Source organism: Acanthaster planci, linkage group LG02, assembly GCF_054643075.1.
Source record: "Acanthaster planci isolate LZ-2023a linkage group LG02, COTS_SCS, whole genome shotgun sequence".
NCBI lineage: Eukaryota > Metazoa > Echinodermata > Asteroidea > Valvatida > Acanthasteridae > Acanthaster > Acanthaster planci.
In genome coordinates this window covers 7,309,832-7,332,693 of record NC_141778.1, presented here as the reverse complement: position 1 = coordinate 7,332,693, position 22,862 = coordinate 7,309,832, and the positions used below count along the sequence as shown (strand labels likewise).

Sequence of the window (22,862 nt, the reverse complement as noted above, 5' to 3'; positions counted from 1 at the left end):
ACAAACTACTGTCTTTACGTCTACCCCACGGGTAGATCCAGAATGACAAACGATCACTTTGGGACCTTAAGTTTCTGGCTTCGGATCTGTGGATACCTACATGTAGAAGTTTCATTTTTATTTCCATCGACATGGGAGACCCAAGCAGTAGGCAGGCTAAGCATTCACAAGCTGTTGCAAGATGTGTGACCTCTGACTTCGTAGGTCAAATTCAAGAGCTAAAAACACGTGCTGTTTCAACGGACGCAAAGATTGTTTAAACAATGTTTTAATCTGTTTTCTCCCCTACTGATTTGGGGGGTCCTTTGTTCTGTACTAGAAACCTGTGCCACGTAAAGGTATTACGACCTCATATGGAATGTGTGACAGGTCAGGCCCGAGTTGAAAATTTCTAAATGTGAACTCACCGAGATTGCAGCCGAGTTTGAGTGCATTTCAACCAATAAGTTTTTGTATTGTGAATTGGTCGCTTGATACTGCTCAATGTACGACTCCAAAGTTTGTTGCATTGTACATCAAAGCTGCATCTGCCACTGCATCGCAATTAGTCCCATGCTAATTATATATTTTACTCGATAACTTGTTTTTCCGAAACAAAATAATTTTATTGAAAATAAATGTTCCTTGCTGAACACAAGACATATGATGTAACACAGTCGTACAAAAACATGTAGAATGTAACATTTGTGCAAAGTTGATTTCAAAATGCATTTTTAATTTCTTAGTGCCTTTGGTACGGAGTCTTTTCCAAGTACTGGATTTTCACCTTGAAACCACCCGGCGAGCAATGTTGTTCACAAAATTACTAGTCTCAGAAAAGACTCAGCAAAAAAGAAAAAAACTAGCTTGTTTCAAATTCTACAGTATTTTCAAGTTTTTTGTTATAGCTTTTAATATTTAGGGTAATGATACTTTATCAAAGGCATAGGAATTTACACAAAAGAATTAGCGGGTAATGTTACTTTGTAGACATCTAAATTCACATTCCTTAACACACACTTGTAATATAGTGCATGCAGACATGCATTCAGATAGAGGAAAACAGCCCATGACATTTTAACACATAGGTAATTCCAGAAATTACGGGTCTAAAAGTGTGATATTTTTGAGCCCCTGTTACATCTGAACTTTGTTATTTGACATGGAAATATCACCGGAATTGTTTTCAAACTATTACTTTTTTGTTTGGCATTTAATTTGCCTTAATTCATCACTAATGGAAATTTGAAAATATGTTCTGAACTTACAAAATCAGATGTCAGATGTGACAGAGACACAGAAAAATGGACCTCGAATTTCTGGAATTAACCACATACCTGTATATGCTGTAAATATTATCTCAAGGGTTACTGCATTTTCAAAAAGGTGAAAATCAAATAACAGAAGGGGAAAATTCAATTATCTGGTGACACAATTGCATTCTAAAATCGTATTTCAAGGTGTTGAGTAAACCTAAAGGCAGCTGAATGGTTATACCTGATAATATCAGGCCAAAAATATATTAAAATGTAACTTTTTATTTCTGCTTTAGTGGGTACATGTACTACCAAATGTTTGATCAAAAACAACATCAATTTTTAATATTGAACTGATCTGGCATTCCACATTCACAAATCATTCTCAATTCAAACGTTATAAATGTAAATTATCTTTCCTGGTTCAACACTAGTTAAAGACCAGGATAGCTTGTTTTTATTCCAGAAATCCTTTAACACATTCGCAGATGTAGAATGGAAAAGCAAAAGAATTTCAAAAGTTGATTAGAAAATTTTGAATGAAAAAGAATGCTTTTATTGATGTCTAACTTTCATGTTACTCGTTTGAATGGATTAAATTCAATAATAGTTTAACATTCCTTTACTGACGGAAAAAATAAATGGGATGTATTTTTAGATTTGCAGGGCTTTATCAACTGTCAGTAAAACGACTGAGTTAACTTCTTTTCAGTTTTTGATCGATTGTTCTAGGGTACAAATAAACAATAAATCACCTAGAGAGTAACTCAATTAAATTGTCATTCCATTCAGATCCCAACATGTCCAGGCTTTCTTCAACGTCATTGCACAGCAGTGGGTTTAACAGGTCATTAAAGTCTTCGGTTGCCTCAAAGTTTGTGACGGTGGAGGACAAAAGTGGGGCTGTCATTAGGCCTGATGTCAAGTCGGAAAATGAACCCGATTCACAGGCTCCTGACACGTGATCGCTTGGCGAAGTTACATGGGCGCCTGCACAGTCCAACATGAGCTTGTCGATGTCTGGTGGTTGCATAGCAACAGGGTGTAGAGCTGGTTGCATGGGGGTGCAAGAGGGCGACATTGCAGCATCAGCCAGGGCAGACTGGGCTGCTTCAGGTGGTGGTGTGGATCCCACTGGTGCTGAAGCTGGACACTTGATGCCAACAGAGGGCACCATTCCTTCCAGAGGCTCTTGAGACAGAGTAGTTTCATGCACAACGTCTCTCTGTTCTTTTTCACTCATTATGGATGATGAAGTGTTCGTCACTGCTACAACAGTTTTACAACTGCAAACAGAGGGTGTTAGAATGTCGCAAGGACAGTGTTCGTCGGCCAGGGGCTGTAACTGGGTGTGTGTAGTTGATGATGATGCTAAAAATGAAGAGGACAGTGTCTCGCTGTAAAGAGCATGGTTGATGCAATCTGTTGAGGGTGTCTGCATTTTAGAAGTGTTTGCTGGAGTAAAATGGTCATCATTACATTTGCTCTCAAGTTCCGTTGACACTGTTTCGTCTGCCAACAGCTCTGAAAACAAAAGTTCCTGGGATGGACTTGAGACCCTGGAACTAACAGATGGGGTGTATTCACTGCCAATGTCCAATGCCTTGTATAGTTCATCTATGGTGGTGGTCAGGTCATCCTTTCCACTTGTGTAGGATTGGTTATCTGACAGAGAGCTGATATCAGAGCAGGCACTAGGGCTTGATACAGAGGAGCATGGAGGCATGAAATGCTGGGGCAGATCTGGGTAATTACTGGTGCTGTCCTCAGTGCTGTTCCGCCTCACTCTCTTGTTGGGGACATTGACACTTGATGAGTACTTCCCAACCCTCTTCTGCCAAGACCTCAGAGTGCTGGCGTTGCCGCGGACGCCGTGTTTGGGCGTTGAATGTGAGTCCTTGTTCTCTTGCTCAGCTTTCTGGTCTTCTGGACTCTGGCCGTATGGCTGGAATTTCACCTGCTTCCCCGAGAGCCTGCGCGACGAGCTGACCAAGATTGGCCTCGCCATTTGTCCATTTGGCTCAGCCTGGCTAGGAGAAGGCAGTGGGTAAGTAATCACGTCTCCTCCTGACAACTGCTTGGGAATCTTACTAAAGACTGATGTGTTTGAGGAAGCGCGTTCAGGACTGGACAGTGCACTTCCCAATTTAGGGTGGGTAGTTGCAACGCCCTGCCCTGAGAATTTTAGCAGCTGCTCAGGTATCTTTACCAGTATTGCCGACACTGATGTGTTTTTTTCTTTATCAAGTTTGCTCTTCCTCCGGGAGGCGAGCTGCCGCAGAAAGGTTGGCTCAGGAGCATCTGGCTGCAGTACTGGCTTCCCTGGGGTGGTGCTATTTCGTGCCTGGACATTTTTATTCCGCAAGAGTTCAGTCTCCCTCACAGCTATAGCACAATTCTGTTCGGTGCTGTGTGGTTTTCCTGCACCACCATTCAGCTTGTGAGAGGGCAATTTCTGACTTCTTTGGGAACTTACTTGGGAAAGACCGCTGGGATTCAAACAGTTTTTAGACTCTGATGTTGACTCCTGACCAGCCACTGCCTGTGGGCCAACTGTAGGAAGACTCTTTGTTTCCATTGTCAGATCTATCTGTTCTTGCTTTACCTCAGTGGGGCAGTTGACGTCAGTTATCACAACCGTTTGCAGGTCCACATTTGAAGGACAACTGTCCAGTCTGTTCCTACCTTCCTCCCTCACTGCCTCGCGTTCATGCTTGTTTTTTCCACTGGACACAGAGAGGGAAGCAAGCCTCCGATTTCTCCACATGCCATTGCCATTCCAGTGGGTAGACTTGCACTGCTGAGGCACAGCATTAGCGCTCATCACTGGAACTTCACTCGTGGCAGTTTTGACTGGCATGTCCCGTATGCTGGTGATGTCCTGGTGCATTTCGACGCACGCCGTGCAAGGTTTTCCCACTCGCTCCCACACCAAGATGTGAATCTCTCTTGCCGGGATGTGAGGTTGCTGAGTCTGCCAAGCAAAGGGAGAGGGCATCAGGTCATCGTACTCCAACCACTGATTTGCTGCAAAACAAATTACAATAAAATATCATCTGTCAAGTGGACATTTTGAGGTCTTCATTGCACAGACGTGGACAGATATTCATGTTGATTAGTACAGAATATTGGATCATCTTTCAATGTCGAGTTTATCAGACTTTCGTTTTCAAACATTGTCGCAAAATATTTTTCATTCCACAAATGATATGTCCAACAGAAAAATCTAGTTAAATTTAAACTGTCTTGTGATCAGCCTTGACGCAACCTTTGCATTCAACACATCCTTGGTGATTAAAAACCAAAATACTACGATCCTTGGTGATTAAAAACCAAAATACTACGGTCCTTGGTGATTAAAAAGCAAAATACTACGGTTAGCAAACGCTTAAGCTCTACATGTATATCTGATGTGTGCCAAAAGTCATGAGCATTTCTCTCAAAGAATCCACATTTGTACACATTCAGATGAAAATTGCACTTGGGAACCAGTACATGTGACAACCACTTGTCAACCACTGGTCCACTTCACTTGCCCAGTAATCAGGATACTGGTTACCACGGAAAATCAACCAATTGTAGTTGCTCACACTTCCCCAGCACATTTTTCATTTGCTCTCACTTTGCAAGGAGCAGTTCCCTTTGATGTTGCTTTATATAATAAGTAAGCAGTTCATGTGAACAATTTAAGCACGTTGCTCAGGAGTATCATCAGATCACTAACAAGAAAATACTACCTGCTCTATTAAATGGACCCCCTGAGCAAAATTGGTGCAATCTGTGACACTTACTTTCTTGATCTCGGATGACAGTGATGAAATGATTGGGATTACGACGATACTGAATCATGGCCCTGAGAGTGTAAACATCTCCTCTGAAGTAGAAACTGTGGTGCTTTGATAGGTCGCCATCAGGAAGACCGTCTCGAAAATGCATCATCACAGACGCTGGCAGACTATAACGAAAATGACAATCAAACATAACTTTGAACCATACTATTTCAATGAGAAAAATAGAAAATTTAACACAAACTGAGTACGTCATCCTGTATTGGTTTTTAGAGTTTTTTTTTAGCAGGGCGGCTTGAAAACAGTGCCTTGCTTATGTAAATTTGTACCTAACACAATCTGCTTTCGAAATTTAGCCATTCTACAAACCCATTCAACCAGAATTATATCGTATTGATATGTATCACATGCAGTAATGATATGTGAGGTATTTAACCCTAGTCACTTGTTCACTACAGCAAAAGTGTAATTGACCATCACTGAACACTGATACATATTTTTTAAGAGAAAAAGGTTTTTACTCTGGAAACTTTAGGTTAACATTCAGCGAGGCTCTCAACAAACCTGTGAAAGACAAGGTGGCTCTCCTGGTTTGGGACGCCGCAGTGGTAACAGTCGAGCAGCATCACTGGGTCTGCCATACTGAAGTCAGCAGGCACACGGGTGAATGTAGGTATCGTCTTGTTATTCCTGCAATGGAGCATGTGGAGTAACAATATTAAACTTGAGAGTAAAGTATCACGTCAATAGAGAGCTCGTTTCAAATACTTAGCTGGTTAAAAAGTTTCATCAAGATCCACGGTATACCATAGCTTGACTGATTTAACATTAACCCTCCTATGGTTTTACAGCACAAATGTGCACAAATGCCCACAGTCACTGGTGAGCATGTAGTTTCTATATGGAACTCAAACATGCACAGGTTCAGTGTGTGCACAGTAGGTTGTCAGCACAAAATGACCCAGGGTCTTTTGTGCAGTCCTCTTCACTGCATTTGGTTTACTGCACAATTATACACATGAAACAGTGAAGCACAGTTCTTGGGCAGCACAAAAGTGCAATCTGATATTCCTGTGAGGGACTGTTGGTGCAGTGCACAACACAACACAGCTGTGCTTCTTTGAGGTGTTTACCAAATGACCCGAAGAGTGACTTCAGCATAGGAGGGTTAATAAAGTACAATGCCACCCATTTTCCCACAGTTAAAAAGACACATGATTGACACTCAAGTGCCTCCATTATGCCAAAATGCAGGGACATTCCCTTCTACTGCATATGAAAATTGGTCTGTTTGATCCCACTGAGTGCATCAATGTTCATGATGAGAACAGGTGCTGTGGCTACTATAACTTACTGGTTTTACTTGCTCAGTGGCTACTTTGTAAAGCCAGTTCTACTTGTCCATACCTGTATCAACTAATAATAAGAAATACTCTATACATCATGAGCGCAACTTACAGAATGATCTGTGCATGACCGCACGCACTGCAGTAGAACTCCCACCGACATCTGCACATGAAATGCTCCTCGATGCTGCCATCAAGGCGAAGAAGCGCTGGCAAGGCCACTACGGGTGACTCCTCCTGACCCAAAGTGCACTTCATCACTGGCTGCAATCTACAAAGTAACTCGTCTCTCACTTTGTCAAGTCTGTTGCTCCAACAGTTTGATTCAAGCATAGTAGCCTGTTTGGAGTGTGTCGTCGCTGCAACATTGGAGGCAATCACGTTGTTATGACTGCTTTCCTCAACATTATGATTGGGGTTGGGACCAGTTTCCCCGCTAATTTCAAGAGGTGCTACACTTGTTTCCAATAGGTCCCTGGCACACTGAGTTCTTGCGTCTTGACTGGTACCATGCTCTTCCAAGGTCTGCCTCCTCTGAGCTTCCACGAATGCTGTACACAGCTTCCTCACTGCCAACTTCTCCGGAAGCTGAGCAAGGCAGGCGCGAAGGCTGCGACAGGCTACCAGAACACACAGGCACGCATCCAACCAACAGAGGGCATTCTTATTCGTCCAGAGCCTGACCCATTGCATTGTTGATGACAAGGTTACAGATAGGTGCTCTGATGATGCGAAGCTGACCGGAAGGCCTTCAGCTGTGTTAGAATACTGAACACCTTTTGATAGTTTGGGATCCATGCTTGATGGAGGCGAGCCGCTGCCAGGCAGAGATTTGCTTTTCTTTTTTTTGGTGTTGGGAATTTCTGATGCCTTCCTCTGGAGAATGATCGTTGATATAGATGAGGCATTTTCAAAATGCACACACTGAGGGGAACAAAGGAGAGAACTGTTAGGTGAGAAAGGACAATTAAAACAAACTGAACACTTGAAAACAAACATGGCTGTGAGTGTGATTTGTTACTCCAAACCAAAAGTATAAAATATGACTTTTTCCGATATTCAGTGGAATAATCTAGAATTAACCAAAGTCGAACACTCAATGTACGGGGTAGTGCACCATGAAGCCAATTTTGTTGAAAAAGTGCAATAGAACCCTAACCCTGCTAAACCTAACAGGATTCTACGTGATTTACACCAACCTTGAGAGTTAGGACTTCAGAATGTGGCATGGGGTTACGGTAAAGGGATTTACGGCGACAGATATACATGTAAACAAGTGCCTAGGGGTTAGAGTTTTAGGACCAGTGGCTTGCCTTTTCATTCTCACAAAGTAACGCTGCCAAACTGTCACTGATCTGAAGCAGTCGCATGCGTTTCCCTTCTCCTCTTTGCTGACACTGAGGGCACCATTTCACGTCAGCTTCCATAGTGGCTGGGTAATGCAGTGCTCACTTGTCCATGCAGAGGGGATCTGTGGACATACAAATCACGCAAAGGGTTAGCCAAGTTTTGGTATTTGGTGAGTGATTCATCTGGCATAACTGTGGGATCCGCAGGATCATTCGATTGCACAGCAGATTGCACCTGCTCCTGCCGGTAATCTGTCAATCCAACCATCATCAGTCAATCGTCCAAATTCACATCTGTGGTAGATCGTTAAGGAAAAGGATTTCATTGGCCCGACACTTGCGCAATGGTCAAGCTTTCTCAGCACTCTGCATGTTGGTTCGACCATTTTCGGAGGCCTGACGCATGTACACTGCAATAAACACAAACAGTAAGATCGTTGTTGGGTGGAAACAAGAGATTGGTGAGTAAAAATGTCAGATTTTTCAAAAAGTACCCCGTCTCATGGACTAAAACTACCGCACAGCCATTTTCAAGAGCTATGGGTACATGTACAGTAAAATCTCGATAAGTCGAAGCCCGTTAAGTCGAAACTCCATTTACCTAGACGTCTTTCTGTATTCCCGACAAAAGAATAGGCCTTCATGTACAATAAATTGTCTGTAACTCGAAGCGTCAATACCACAAAGCCGCTATCTCAAAGTTTTGGTAGGCCAATTAAAAAAAAAAACCACTGAAGAATGATGAATAAAATGTGATGAAAGAACGCTTGCCTTCATTATGAGTCATTACTGTCACGCGCACAGCTTTTTTCTTTGATGAGCCAAGCATGTTCACACAGGCTGCCATTGTCACGTCGACAAGCACTGGGTCAGCATCAACCGCAACCGTAAAAAAGGCCGTGTCCGAAACGGGCTTCCAGAGCTATGGCTAGGTCTATTGTCTGCGCGTCTCCATGCATTTCCAATGGAGTGAATACCAAGACCTAGCTCTAGACAAGAGATTCGGAAGCAGCCTAAATCAGGCATGAATGATGTATCCTCAAGCACTTTGTACATGTATCACGTGAACCAGCACAGAAACCCTGACCGACTAGCGCAGCCCGCGCACTGCGTTATGCAGTAACAGCCCGATCAAGCAAAGCAAAAGAATGAATTCTCAAGATGCAGACACAAGTACCGGTACATAACTTCATTGGTTTATTGTTTATTAATGTACCACATAAAAACATGTTTAATGATGATGTTTGAGGAAAACTTGCACAGTAGGGATAGCCTAAAATCCACTCCGTGTTCGACTCAGCTTGCAGGCCAACTACCGTAAGCCAGTAAGGTTGGATGTGCACTGAAGCATGTAACTTTCGATACCTCAAACATCGGATAACTCGAACTTTTCCTCCATTCCCCTGAGCTTCCAAGAATGGAAGGTGACAAAATCAGTCTTTGTGGTCAATCGGAAGCTAATAACTGATTAAGATTCCAGATTACAAGCGGCAAATAAGACATCAAAAAAAATGTGCCTCCATTAAAATATGACGCTCGTCAGTTACTTATCACGTGTTCCAAGACATCACCGGTATCAAATCTAGTCCTGTACGGTTTTCAACCACCATGCCTGTTCAAACTCGAAAACGGAGAGGTTCTGGGAAGCCTGTGCCACTGTTTCCCTGAATTACGTGTAGAGAGGACGTTACAGCTCGGCAGCATGCAGTGCAAAAGTGTCATTTACCAAATGCTAAAATGTAAAGGTGGACAAAATAAAAATTTTCAAAAAGTTAATCATGCTCCTGGGGTTGGGTCCGAGTTGACTCAGGGTGGGTCCGAATTGGTCGTAGGTCCGAGTTAGTATTGGGATTGGGTCCGAGCTTGTCGTGGGTCCGGGTTAGTAATGGGGCTGAGTTGGCATGGGTCCGAGTTGGTCGTGGGTCCGAGTTGGCATGGGTCCGAGTAGTTGGCATGGGTCCGAGTTGGTTTGGGTCCGAGTTGACTCGAAACCTCTCGAAGTATGGAGGTAGGCCTATGCTGTAGCCTACCATACTTTGATTTCTCAAAGTACTAGCACCAGACAATGGTCAATTCAAACGTGGTGATCAACTACCCCATGAAGACAGAACTACATTGTACGTGGGAGCGGGGCGGACGTACGTCGGACCCCACAGTTCTGGTATTGTCTGGGGGTAGTGAGCAACGTGTCGTAAACAGAAGCAGTCTCCTGGTCCCATGGGTTTAGGCCTATGTATCATTCTTGGTTTTCAACTGCAAGATATCTAATCATTACACCCCGTAACTTACCGAGCATTTTCCAGGAGTGTACGTTCATCACAAGTGGTCTACTAGCTCTTTTACAATGAAAGCTGCAGGAACGAAAATCAAAAACTGTAGTCTGTAGCTCGAAAACGTTTCTTGAAGTTCGGAAGCGGCGATATCCACAGCGCGTTCGATTGTAGACCGTATCGCCGCGTAAACTCACTAGTCCTACTAAAACGTGTGTAAAACCACGTAAAACGTGCTCTTCACGTTTACTTGCACTAACCTCGTCCCCAAAATGCCTGACGGCTTTGCCGGTGTCTGCACGTAAGGGCATGTAAGTTTTTACGAAAACGTGGAAAACAATTCTACATACACTGCGGACGAGGTTGGTTTACCGGCTATGGTACGGAAGCCGAATGCTGCCAGTTTTGACAAAAGTAATGAACGCTACCATGATTTCAGTGATTTCTACAAAAAAAGCAAACCGTAATCATTCTAACGAACTAAATGAAATCAGACAAATAAGAAAAAAAATCACAAATTCTTCCTGGCACTAACTGAAAAATGACGAATTCTCGTTCCCTGGCACCTACCTCCAGCGCAAAACACCAAGAATGCACACAGCACGTTCTTGTCAAAGGATGTACAAAGGACATGTATTACATGTCATGCGAAAAAAGACTGCCTCTTCATGGAAGAAACTATTCTATGTCTTATTTCAGGCATTCAAGCTGAAGGGGAAAAAGTAAAAAACAACGCCATAATGGCGAAATCATGTTTCTTTGAAACGAACGTTATAGGACCTACATGTAATTGGGCTCCGCTTATACTGGCTTAAGCGGCCAAGGGTGGCACAGGCCCATTGCCTGACCAGAGACGGGGGGGGGGGGTCAAACCCAAAAGTGGAACTTTTGGCACTTTGAACACATATTTTTATACAAAGGCCTATCATAATGTGCTTTGGAACACAACATCGAACAAGTTCCAGGTTTGTCGCGAATCGAAGGATGCATGTTAGACTTGTATAGGCCCTATACTTCAGTTTTCAATATTCACGGCATGTCGTAAATTAGCCTGGTAATGAATTTGCTCTTCACCCTGCACCTTAAATCGGGCGCTGAGTGACGGCGAGCGAATAATATGAACAGTATTATTAAAAAAATCTCAGAAAATCCCACAAAAAATTTCAGAAGTTCTAAAAAAGTGATACATTCTTGTAAATCATTATTACCTCCACTCACCTAACTAAAATGGTGGAAAACATTTTAGGTCGCATTTCATTTTGCTCTTCGAAAAGAATCGGAAAATCATAACCAATTTACATGTCATTGGAACTTTTTAGCGGGTATATGAAATCGACATTTATGAATCAAAATATTTGGAGTTTGATTAAATTTAACCTTTTGTGAAATTGGAGATAAAATATTGCACCATACACAAATGTTAGAAGTGAAATTTCGAAATGCCCATAGATGAGTCCGCGCCACTTTCCGGTGCGCATTCTTCAATTGTAACGTGAAGCAGCGCACGAACAGGTGTTTTTATTACGCCTAAACTTTCTCAAGTCCTCGAAAATTGCAATTTAAGTGGACCGGATTAGTGTCCCGAGTCCTTGCTGGGTGGGCCATGCAGCTGTTCTTTTTAAGACCAGTAAAATGATAAAGAACATGGATTACACAACCGTAAAAGACAAAAACGCACAGACGTACCACACAATAATTATGTGAGGTGCGAACAGTACTTGGCATTTACGAGTCTATTCAGTCTTTCTGGACTGGTTTCCTTCCTTTCCAACACGTAGGTAGAGCCAATATAAACCGCAGCTTATATTAAAAAAATTGTAGAATATTGAAATTATATATTTATTACAAAAAAACCCACCAACGAGCGGAACTCGGAAGCGAGCGGAGTAATAGGGATAGGACAGTTCTGGAGCACCTCCCCTTTCATCCTCTTTCACCCACCCGCGCCGGGGTTTCCCACTTCACTCACCTTGACCTTTCCATCCCGGCGCACTTTTTTGTCAACAAGTCGTGACGTGCGCCGGCCTGCACAGATCGCACAAACAACCAAGATCCTTTTGACCCCGTGACTCTCAAACAAAGAAAGGGACTTCCCTTCTCTTTTCCAGTCGCTACAAGTATCGACTTGCCCGTTATAAAAAATGAGAAAAATAAATAGAAACTATATAAAAGGATATGATAGACCATACAACGAACGTGAATTGTTATTTTTGCAAAGACACGAGAAATTCAATTGACTTGATAGATTCGTACGATTGCTTTCGTTGTTTAAATTCCAAACGTTTATGCAAATGTACCGATTGTAAAGAATGCCACGATTGTCACGAATGTAACGACTGCACCGGATGTAATGACTGCTCCACTTGCGACGATTGCGGTAGATGTATAATTGCGTGGCTTGTTTTAATTCATACGACTGCCAAAATTCAAATGCCTTGGACAGTTGCGAGGACTGTTACGAGTGCGGCAATTGTATCGAATGTTTTGGTTGTACATATTGGACCTGCTGCGTAAATTGTGTCGAGTTGGAAGAAATGGATCACGTGGTGCTCGTAAACGGCAAGCATAAAAAGCTGAGGCACCCGCGAGAAAACGAGCCACTGCCCGATTTAGCGACTAAACTCGAAACGGATTTATACAAAATTGGACTAATTATTGAATACGACGTTGACGTTGAACATTTAATTAAAGTAGAAATCCCATCCGAGTTAATAGACGCGGACGAATAAAAATGAGAAAAATTTATGACAAAACCGGAAAATCAGAACCATGTCAACCCACGTATATGTCGTTTCAGATGACCACGAGCGTCTCAATGCCGACAACTGCGACCCCAACGTCACCTACGATCCCTTTGACCCGAGTAAATTAATCATTTCAAAACCCGTGATTAAAGAAGGCACCCACGTGAGTCAATGCAGCTCGCCCATTTTTTAACCATCACAACGGTCAAAATGAACGCTTGTTGATTATGACGATAGATCCATGTTACGGTATAAACCCACTTTACAAATACGGCACTCGAGATAAAACCCCCGAAAACATCAAAGGCCGTCAAATCTGTTACCAAATACAACAACCTACGACAAACATACTCGATCTTATAAATTTAGCCGTTTATAAATTCATCGAATCTCAAGAGTGTAATCTCCAGTCTAACACCGTAAACACCTACAAAGCCATTCGCGATTCGGTCAACTGTGAGTCCATACCAAAAACACATACATCGTCAAAGGTCCTGCGGTTTCGGCCTGTCGTTCCATTTGAATCGATATGTCTCCACCGCCGCCTAGAGGTCTACCGACCCGTGAGCCGACTTATCGTCGGAACTTCTAAAATCGAGCCACAAGCCATACTTATCTTTCAAAAATTCATCCATATCTACCCCGTTAAATTTAAATCTTTCACCACCGCTCTTGCCGACTCGGTGCCGAATCGCCGAAGTATTACCTCGTTCTAGTGTTGATATTCAAAAAGTCCCTGCGAGTAAAGTTGATTTGGCTTGCCTTCGGCCGTGACGCCCGTTTTAGTTATATGTGGATTATAAAATCTTTGGGGGGTTTTGACAGCTGGGTCTTTAAACAAAATCAAAACGCCTTTCAAGCTCTTGATCGTTTGATCGATGTTAATATTCCAAAGGGTATCTGACTTGTTTACCGCCTGCTTCTTCCACGAATGTATTCGGTCAAATAGGTAAAAAAAAAACGAGTGTATTCCGTCAAATAGGTAAAAAACGAGCCCTTTATGCTTATTCCCGAGAGTTTCCGCCAATACTTGGTTTGTTCGGCCGCGGTGTCTTAGCTACTTTATCGTGCCCGTTAAAAGTCAATTGATACGTTAGGGGTTTTTTAAACCTGACGGATAGAAAGGCCCGTGATGAGTCAGAATTGGCGTGTCCAGTGGAATCGCGTATCTGTTTTTAAAAGCGTCGGCAATCGCTTTGTCTTACCGTTGTTTGCAGCTTCGTTTTTATCGCCAGCACCAAAACGTATCTTGGCCACGTTTTCTTGTTCTAAACCAAAGTACGCCATATTTTTAGTTTGCGACAGAGGTAGCCAGTTGTCCTTAAAATTATGAAACACGTCCGCATTTCGGTAACTTACGATTTTATTGCCTTGTAAGCTTACGTTGATTTCTGAAACCAGGTTTCTCGCCACTTTATTAAACACGGTGCGGTTGTCGTCGAATGCGCCGTCTAGATCGAGTTTAAAAGCCAGTTTGGCGGTACCGGGTACAATTACGACGTCCATGCCTAAAGCCGGGAATTTAACGTTTAACGTGTGACCCGTGGCTATTGTACTCAGGTTGTGGGTAATGGTTACTTCGCGTCTCTCACCTTTGATCGAGCGGGGTACTTTGAGCATCCGCATGGGGTTTAGTTTTTTAGTATATTGATGGGAAATATTACTTTTATATTATGCCATTTTTATTTTACTGGAAAATCTTAAAGAGGAAAGAAAACGCGGTCAAATTTTTTAATCTACTGAAATATTTTACAGAAGAAAGAAAACGCACTTAACGTTAAACCCGTCGCAAAAATAGGTCTTCGTATTCATTAGTTGACTTTGCTTTCTAAACGTTTCACGTTGGATATCACCAATGTGATCGATATCGGCAGGTATGTCGCCCAGCATCTGCTTGATGTTGCTTAGGTCAGCTTGAATTTCTGAAAGTTGATTTTTAATTTCGCTAGTCATTTAATTTACTTATTTTAAAAATGGCGAGTACTTTAATGATGGTTGGAGGAGCTATAGTGAATGCGTTAGCGTTCACGGGCTCAATTTTTTATTTAGTAGTCTAGCTAAAAGTAAAGTCGACGAAGAACGAAAGCGTCACGACCTTGCGTTAGAACAATTGGCGCAAGCGAAAGAATCCTGGGAGCAAAACCGCGAAAACAAAAAAGCAAAAACGAACGAATGCAACAAGAACGCACGAGTCAGCGTACGTTTGTAAACGTGGACGAAGCGTTACGAGCTTACAGCGAATTGACCGGTAAAAATATAATGCCGTTTCCACCAGAACCTAAATTATCCGATTTCTACGCGCCTTCCAAGGATAAAAAATTCGTGAGTTTGTGTGGATTTTAGGTGGAACGGCCTTGGTCGGTTTCTTAGCTTATCGATTTGCGTAACTTTATTTTAAAATGGAAGAAACTTAAATAAAACTGTTTTACAGCCCACATTGTTATTGGAAAGGAGAAAGCGCGGTCGATCATCCACACGAAAAGACTGGTGCCGAGTTCCAGGTACTTTTTCAACGTGCGATAGTGAACTACGTATTTTTGTTTGGTGCCTAAAGCGATCACGAGTTTGTCTACCGAGGTTAGTTGCTCTCCGTTGCCAATTAAATTTTGCTGGTAGCTTGAAAACCATTCATTGGGAATTGACATATTTTCGGGCGCAAGTGGGAAGTCGTTGTGTTTGTCGTGGAAGTCTTTCGGATAGTCTAAAGTCACTTCAAACATGTAACCACGCGTGTCATTTGGTGGAATTTGAAGGATAAACTCGGGAGTAAATTTGTCTAAAAGTTTTGGCCACTGAAACTTACCCACGGGTAACGATTGACTCATGGCCAAGCCGTACAAATTGTTGGCGTCTAGGTACATAATGTGTGACTCCGGTTGATTTGGGTCGTAGTTTGGTAGGCCCGGGTTGTTCGCCTTTGCATATCGCTTTGCACCCACACTAGAGATGCCACCTCTTTTTGCCCTCTCAAAGAACAAGTGCTTGTCTATATTTGTCAATAATTCTAATGTTATGCCAGAGTGCTTTAACAAAGCATCCCACGACAGGCCCGCTGACGTGTAATAGTTAGCTGGGTCAAGGCCGTAGTTCTGTTAACAGACTTTGCAGAAGTTCTCAAAAACACCCGCTGGTAGTAACACGTCTGTTTCCACATATAGGTCGTGGTAGTCACCTAGGTTTTGGCAGTTAAACGTTTGCTATACTGTTTCTGCACGAGCGTATTCTTGCTTAGTCACTGTCGACAGTCTCAAAGTGCTATAAAACGCGTCTCTAGGCGGTAGGTTTGTTTCCTCAAATCGGTCAAAGGAGTCTATGTATTTGTAAGGGTAAATTCCCTTTTCCAACAATAAATTTGTATTTTCTGGAAACCTATCGCAAAGTAAGTTAAAATCATTGGGTGAACAATTTTTAACAAACCGATCTGGCGAAGCTGCCATAAAATGAAAGGAGTCTAAGAACCCGAGTTGGCCAAAGGAAAAGGAAATGTAGTTCTCAGTATTTTTAGCAATTAATTTTATTTCTTCCCCGTAAAACTCATGAGCGCCCTGCGTGATTAAATGCGCGTCATATTTCTCCAAATTGTGTAAAATAAAGTAAATTGATCGGTTCATCTGAGCGCTTACTTTGTAAAGAATGTAAAGGCCGTCTCTTTTGTCGTGACAAAACACGTTGATTGCTAAGTTGTTTTGCGATTCGATACGTGGGATCTGAGATGTTGGAAAGCTTATGTTCGTGAAATTTAGACCGTCTGCTTCTGTGTAAGTCGAGGTGCGCTTGTCGTTTATTTTGTAATTTGGTTTTGTTTCTGACTTTTAATGTTGCCAGAATATAACTTTAAAGCTGCTCTCAGTGTCCATCTTATACACTGCTGGTCGTTGTTTTGGACGTTTATGATTGCTTTTTTGTGCCCCAATTGCGCATTTAACCACGTTGATGTAAAAAGCGTCAACTTTATCAAAGATCCATCTCAACCCTCGTTGTGTATGAGCCTCCATGTCCTCTATCTGTTTTTGCCTCTGTTCAGCGAGTGCCTTTTTCACGTGGGCTTTACTTACGACCAATTTATTTTCGCTCGGAAAGGTAAATACGCCAAAGTCATTTTTGGGGGGGTTTTCCAATCTAAACTGCACTTTTAGGGTCGTTTGCAATTTGTAAGAACCAAGTTCTTTTAACTCCTCCAACGCTTTCTTCTCGATGAAAATTTTGTAAAAGTCGAAAAAGTGCACGAGGTCGTATTCAAAGAAACGGGGTATCAATTCCCAATAGCGGTACTTACCCTGAAAGCGCCTCACGTTTCCGAATGTCGACTTCCGCAATTTCCTCGGGCTGGGTGTAAGCTTTAATCGCTTCAATAGTCTTGTTTAACATATCTGTCTTTGTGTGCAAAAAATGGAATATTGTGTTCTTGGACCGTTTTCAACAGCTGGCGATATGACTGACGCGGGTGGTACCTGAATTGTTTCTGGTCCATTCGTAGGTTTTTAAAATTTTTCTCACTTTTTCTATCGATTTGGCACTTTTTTTTATATATTGTTATTTTTATATATAGTCCATTTATTTAAGGGGGTTGTAAACATAGCACATTTTGCTTTGAACAGAGCCGCGCTTTAAGTAGAAGTCACGAGTTCAGGCCGGGCAAGGGGGGGAGTCCCTTTTTTTGTTCGAGAGTCACGGGGTCAGAAGGTCTAGGTTGTTTGTGCGATCTGTACAGGCCGGCGCACGTCACGAATTGTTGACAAAAAAGTGCGCCGGGGTCGAAAGGTCAAGGTGAGTGAAGTGGGAAACCCCGGCGCGTGTTGTGGAAAGAGGGTGACAGGGAGTCCCCGAGGCCCCCCCAGCCTACGGGCCTGTGGCATTCCTGCAGGTCCACTAATTTGTCAAGATGTGGTGCAGTGGGAGGAACATCCCTTTCTTCCTCCCTGGCAACTAGTATAGTGATGCAGAACCGAAAACACTGTCCCAGATAACAGACACGGTACTCTATATATAGGTTCGCTCACGGTCGCCCAGCGCCCGAAAAGGGTTGTCGAAGCGATATTTAATTTTTTTGGTTCGCCAATGGCAGTGCTTCGCCACGGGCAAAGTGTCTGCTATCTGACAAAATCATATCTTTGGTACAGTGTGGTAATTTATCTTCTGAGTATCAATGATCACGTGTCTTTCGGCGTTCCTGGCACAAATTTATCCTCATATTCTCTGTGTGTCGTTAGCTGGGATCCCGTGTGACATATCTCAATATAATCTATGCAAGGCCACGTGTTCAGGCGCTCATGAGGTGATGAGCGAAAAATGTAGCATTATACCGCCATGTAAAGCAGCGCCAAGCACAAAGTCCCGTTCTGAGTTCACACTGTATCTAATCTGTATCTACTCTGCGGTATATCATACATCATAGCACTCAGACTCTTTTTTCCTTCGCGTAGTGGGCAGACGTGTTTCTAATCGTTTGCCACTTTGAGTCTTAAATCTTAATAAATTACCTTTTAGATTTGCCATCCAGTTTTAAACATACTTAATATGACTTTTTCACCTAATCCTAATCCTTTTTTACTTTTATATGTGGTATTTGCGATACTTTTTAACGCCATTTAAACTTGTACTCATCAACGGGAAAACGTGGCAACTGCACCCCGTTGAATTGTACATCATTCTACACACATCGACGGCAGCAATGAATTTAATACGGACACTTAATTGTTGGACTTGTCTTCCTCACTGTTGCTAGCCAAGACTTCACGCCAACACTCTGCTGACCTATTTTACAGGATTTCAAACTTCACATCCCTAAAGTGGCAAGCCTACAACCAGGTGAGCTCAGTGTTCCATGTCTTTTCCACATCCTCTCGCGAATTTCAAGGTGGCGGCCACAGGTACAGAGTCCACTTACAAAAGAGATAACGACACACTCTGTAACTGGGAATCTAAATGGCAGATGAAATTCAACATAAACAAATGCCACGTGATGCACATTACAAAGGGCAATCCTTTCAAACCTCCTACATCATGAACAGGAAGCATTAAACCCTGTCACAAATTACACCTACACCTTGGTGTTGAACTCAACAGTAAATTGACCAGGGCAGAGCATGTAAACAGCACAGCAACTAAAGCAAACAAGGTCCTCGGTCTCCTACGCAGTTTGCAGTATCATGATTTCTCCCGTCATACACAGGAACTGAAGAGGCGTTTGATTGCAAGGGGACACAGCTATCGCCGGGTTCCACGCGTATACATGTATCTATCAATAGGGCCCGCTCTGTCCATAGAAGTCTTGCTCTCAAGAATACACCCGTGGAGAAACCATCCCCAGGGTTCCCTTGGTCACCACTTTTCACCCGCGTCCTCTTCCCTTCTGTAAAATAACTTCAGACCGCCTTTCCACTGCCATCCCAGACACCCCGCTTGTGGCCAAAAGGCGTCCCCGCAACCTTCGGGACCTGATCGTTCGGACAGAGCCTTTCCCTCTCCCAGTATGGTACCTTCAGAACCATGTCCTGGAATCAGATACATTCTCTGGACACTCCTCCAGTACCAAGTACGCACAGAACCAAATACACTATCAATTGTAGCTCTTCTATTGTCTTGCAAGGTGTAAGTATGTGGGAGGACTAAGAACACCCCAAGAAGCGTTTCTATGGCCACAGATCCACCGTCAACACCAAATGACTAGATACCCCTGTACGCCACCACGTCAACCTTCCTAACCATTCTATGTCTGACATGATCTTACAGGGCATAGACTCACTTGGACACAGTAAAGATGCTGTTTACTTCAACAGGGAGAAGCTTTGGATCAAACGCCTCCATACCATACAATGTCATGGCCTGAACATCCAAGATGGAAACTACTAATTAATACTCCTTTCCCTCGCTTTTGTCTGCAGATCATCCCCCCCATGTACACACACGTATACATGTAGACACTGCAGATGGAGGGCATACTTTCCAAACTATCAGACGGAGGACTTCTCGTCCATGTGAGTGCAGCCTATAACACCGAGGACAACACTCACAAGTTTTTGGTTGCTAAAAAAAGGGTGCGTTATTGGCCTACTACTATAGGGTTCATCATCAATATGGTATAATGTCTCGAGAGAATGGCTGGTGTGGCGTATCATAGCTTAACTTGCCTACAACTTCACTGTGTTACGACTAAAGTCTTTGATGTTTCTCCAAGTACTGGTCTGCAGTGCCACAGTGCAAGCTGCTTCGATGTCCAGCTTGCCAGGAACTTTCCTCAACTGGAAGAATTTGCGCAGGCCTTCTTGGACGTCTGTCTTCTCCGCTGTAGTTCAGGGACGCCGCTTCACTCGTCTCGATGGCGGAGAGGGTTCCCTTCTTCGTGATGCAGCAGCAACACCAAGAAGCTGTCCTATTAATGTAGAGGCAAGAAAAGGACATTAGAAATGTAGGCGACAGCTCAGCAGACAGCCTGTCCATGTGACAGACAGACAGCCCGACAGAGTAACAGACAGACAGACCAAATCTTACCGTTTTCGAAGGATTCATCGTCTTTCTTTGTACTGGTCTGTTCTTCCGGGGGGTGTGAATAGGAAGAGAGGTATTCTTTCCGGCCGAGCATGATGCCCTACAAAGTGGGAGTCTGGGTTGGGTTGACTTGGTTCGAAGTCAAGCGTTGGGTAGATGGAACATGGGAAGCATGGTTTGAGTACAAGGTGCCCTTACCTCCAGTTACATGCAGATCGTCCAAGGATTTGCCCTGCTGGGAAGACAGGTTGCCCCTCTCCAAACTCAGGAAAAGTCTGGACAGTTTGGTGAACCGCTGTACACTGAGTATCCGGCAACTGGTAGTATTCGCGAATGTACCCGCAGATCGTGGCCCATGAAGTTGGCCAGAGTTTTCAAGCTGATGTTCCTTTAATGCAAGAAGTTGCGATGCAGTTGCTACATGTTTACAGAGTTTGGTGGACCGGATGCTGGATGCATTGTCATGGCAAGCCTTATCTGCATATGCCCTTAAACAGTCACGCCCTCGTATGTGGCCTTTCCCGCCATAACAACATCGTGCGAACAAGAAGTTGTTGTCTTGGGTTACTCCAGCTTCATGTCTCTTGGCGACAAGGGCATTCAACCATGCTACTGCCTCATTGCTTAGAAGCACGGGAACAATTCTGCCTCTCTTGCCGACTATTTCGACAACACGGAACATCTTGCACAGCTGGCGTTCTAAATCACTCAACAGGCATTCCCCCTCCAGTTTGGCGGTGCTGTGCTGGTGGAAATCTTCAAGTTTCATCTTTGAAACCTCCCCCTGCCTTCTTCGGTTGAACATGATGAGGTGGCACAGACTGACCTCATTCAATTTCTGCCAAACTGGCCTGATTTGTCTGCCCTGAGCATCCTGCAGGAGCTGAAGTTCTCGGTTGCCAGCTTCATGAAGGAACGACGACAGGTGGACTACATCGGCATTTGTCGGGAGAATGGTGACTTTGTTGCGTTTTCCTTGGTACAGCGTTCTGTGTGCGTGTGTGGACACAAGGTCTCGCAAGTTCAATTCACATAACTGCAGAAACTCTTCCGCACGCTCCGCTTTGTGTTTTTGGCCGGACTCTGGGGCACTTCCTTTCAAGACGAGTGCACACTTCTTGACGGAATAACCAATCTTCAGCGCTAGTGATGGAACATCGTACAACTGTTTGTCTTCCCTCAAGCTGGCAATATCGTGGACGTCCTTCACAATATCAGAAAGGTGGTGCAGATGGACAAATGATTCGAGTGATGCATTTGGTTGCTGGGTGTTCTTTCGGAGTTGTATGACGAGTCGACCCAATTCACGCACCCTGTTACGGATGTAGCCATGCTGATCTACATCGTGCCCTAGTTTCATGTATTCACGCTTGGCTAATTCAACAATCAACGTGTCATTCTTGACTACCAAAGCCACATCATCTCTCTTCATTGGACTAAGAACCTGGTGTAACTGGAAGGACACGCCAACAGGAGGAGGTTTCAACAAATCACTCTTGTGAGCGACCCGTCCACCCACTCGAGCCCTCTTACCGGTGCTGTCAGTCTGTGGAGTGGGTGCTGGCTTCAAAGGGCACACGTGTTGCCACAAATTGGTACACACATAATAGCCGTAACAATATACGCATGGTCCATATGCATCGGGAGATACCTTGCAATTTGGCCTGTACCCGACAACGAGCACACCACGACCTTCACGAAGAACCTGACAATTGTGCCTGTGATTACTTATATTGCGAATTTTCAACAGAAGTTTCTTACGCACACCAGCGTTGGGCTCACCGGCGATCTCGATGACTTCTCTTTCTTCCTTGTGACATGACTGGAGATGACGGGGGAGCTTGGCCTGGGGTACATTGCAGTAAAAGCAGAAGTGTTTCTTGTCCCATTTCCTGCAGCCAACCTCATTACTGGTTTGCATTACGGTCACACCACAGTTCTCCTGGACGTCAGACGTGTTGTCACTTGGAGCAACAGATGTAGTAGGCCTACTGCTGGAACCGGTGGACGAATCAGCCATACTGTCCAAACGTCTCCACTTACGGTGAACAGGCCAGCTGGCAAGAAAACAAATTGAACATCATTTTCATTAAACCGCTTGTCTTCTTTTAATTTGGTATGGACTGGTCGTGGTGGGGGGGGCCAGGTATCAGGGCACCCAAAACCCCCACCCCGAACTAAAATTTTAAACACAATTAGGCCTAGAACCACCTTATACGGACAACAGAAAAGTCTTCACTTGCGGCTGGACAAATGTGTTGAAGGAACCTGTTCAACTTGATTATGTGATTGAGCTTTTCGGACTGCATACGTATACCTATTCCACTGGCACATTCACTCTAACAGCGGTATAAGATCTACATTAGCTACATTCGACAAAATGGGGGGGGGGCAGTTGATAGCAGCCATACTTTAACCACGCTGTAACTAGTAGCATGGTACTAGCCAGCGCTGGGGCCCATGTATTTAATGATGTAGAAAACGTACCAAGATAGGGTCTGGTCATGCTCAACATTCTACTACTGTTTGCATCCCTTTGTCACTCAGCCATGTCTTTCACGCAGTTCCCTTTATCCAGCCTGCAGCTTTCTTGACTTTCCCTTTGTCCTCCTGCGTTCTTCCATGCTTGGCTGATTCCCTGC

At 43.7% G+C, this 22,862-nt stretch overlaps 2 protein-coding genes across 4 annotated transcripts; both read right to left on the bottom strand.

The window, feature by feature from the left end:
- Window positions 1-694: 694 nt before the first annotated feature.
- On the bottom strand, window positions 695-15,719 carry LOC110979589 (uncharacterized). Of its 3 annotated transcripts, XM_022235539.2 has the most exons (7): window positions 10,008-10,505; window positions 7,954-8,128; window positions 7,683-7,840; window positions 6,482-7,293; window positions 5,588-5,713; window positions 5,027-5,190; window positions 695-4,262 (listed from the first exon to the last, which is right to left on the bottom strand). In XM_022235539.2, the coding sequence occupies exons 3-7, from the start codon at window positions 7,794-7,796 to the stop codon at window positions 1,987-1,989; spliced, it is 3,492 nt and encodes a 1,163-aa protein (XP_022091231.2). In that variant the 5' UTR covers window positions 7,797-7,840; window positions 7,954-8,128; window positions 10,008-10,505; the 3' UTR covers window positions 695-1,986. The 3 variants fall into 3 exon arrangements, with proteins under 3 accessions (XP_022091231.2, XP_022091232.2, XP_022091230.2); XM_022235540.2 differs by lacking the exons at window positions 7,954-8,128; window positions 10,008-10,505 and adding an exon at window positions 15,536-15,719; XM_022235538.2 differs by lacking the exon at window positions 7,954-8,128 and having other exon boundaries at window positions 10,008-10,500.
- A 2,674-nt stretch (window positions 15,720-18,393) lies between these two features.
- Window positions 18,394-22,240, bottom strand: LOC147799828 (uncharacterized). Its single transcript, XM_087133859.1, has 3 exons — window positions 22,145-22,240; window positions 20,419-21,424; window positions 18,394-20,104 (listed from the first exon to the last, which is right to left on the bottom strand). The coding sequence occupies exons 1-3, from the start codon at window positions 22,238-22,240 to the stop codon at window positions 20,025-20,027; spliced, it is 1,182 nt and encodes a 393-aa protein (XP_086989985.1). The 3' UTR covers window positions 18,394-20,024.
- Between the last annotated feature and the right edge of the window lie 622 nt (window positions 22,241-22,862).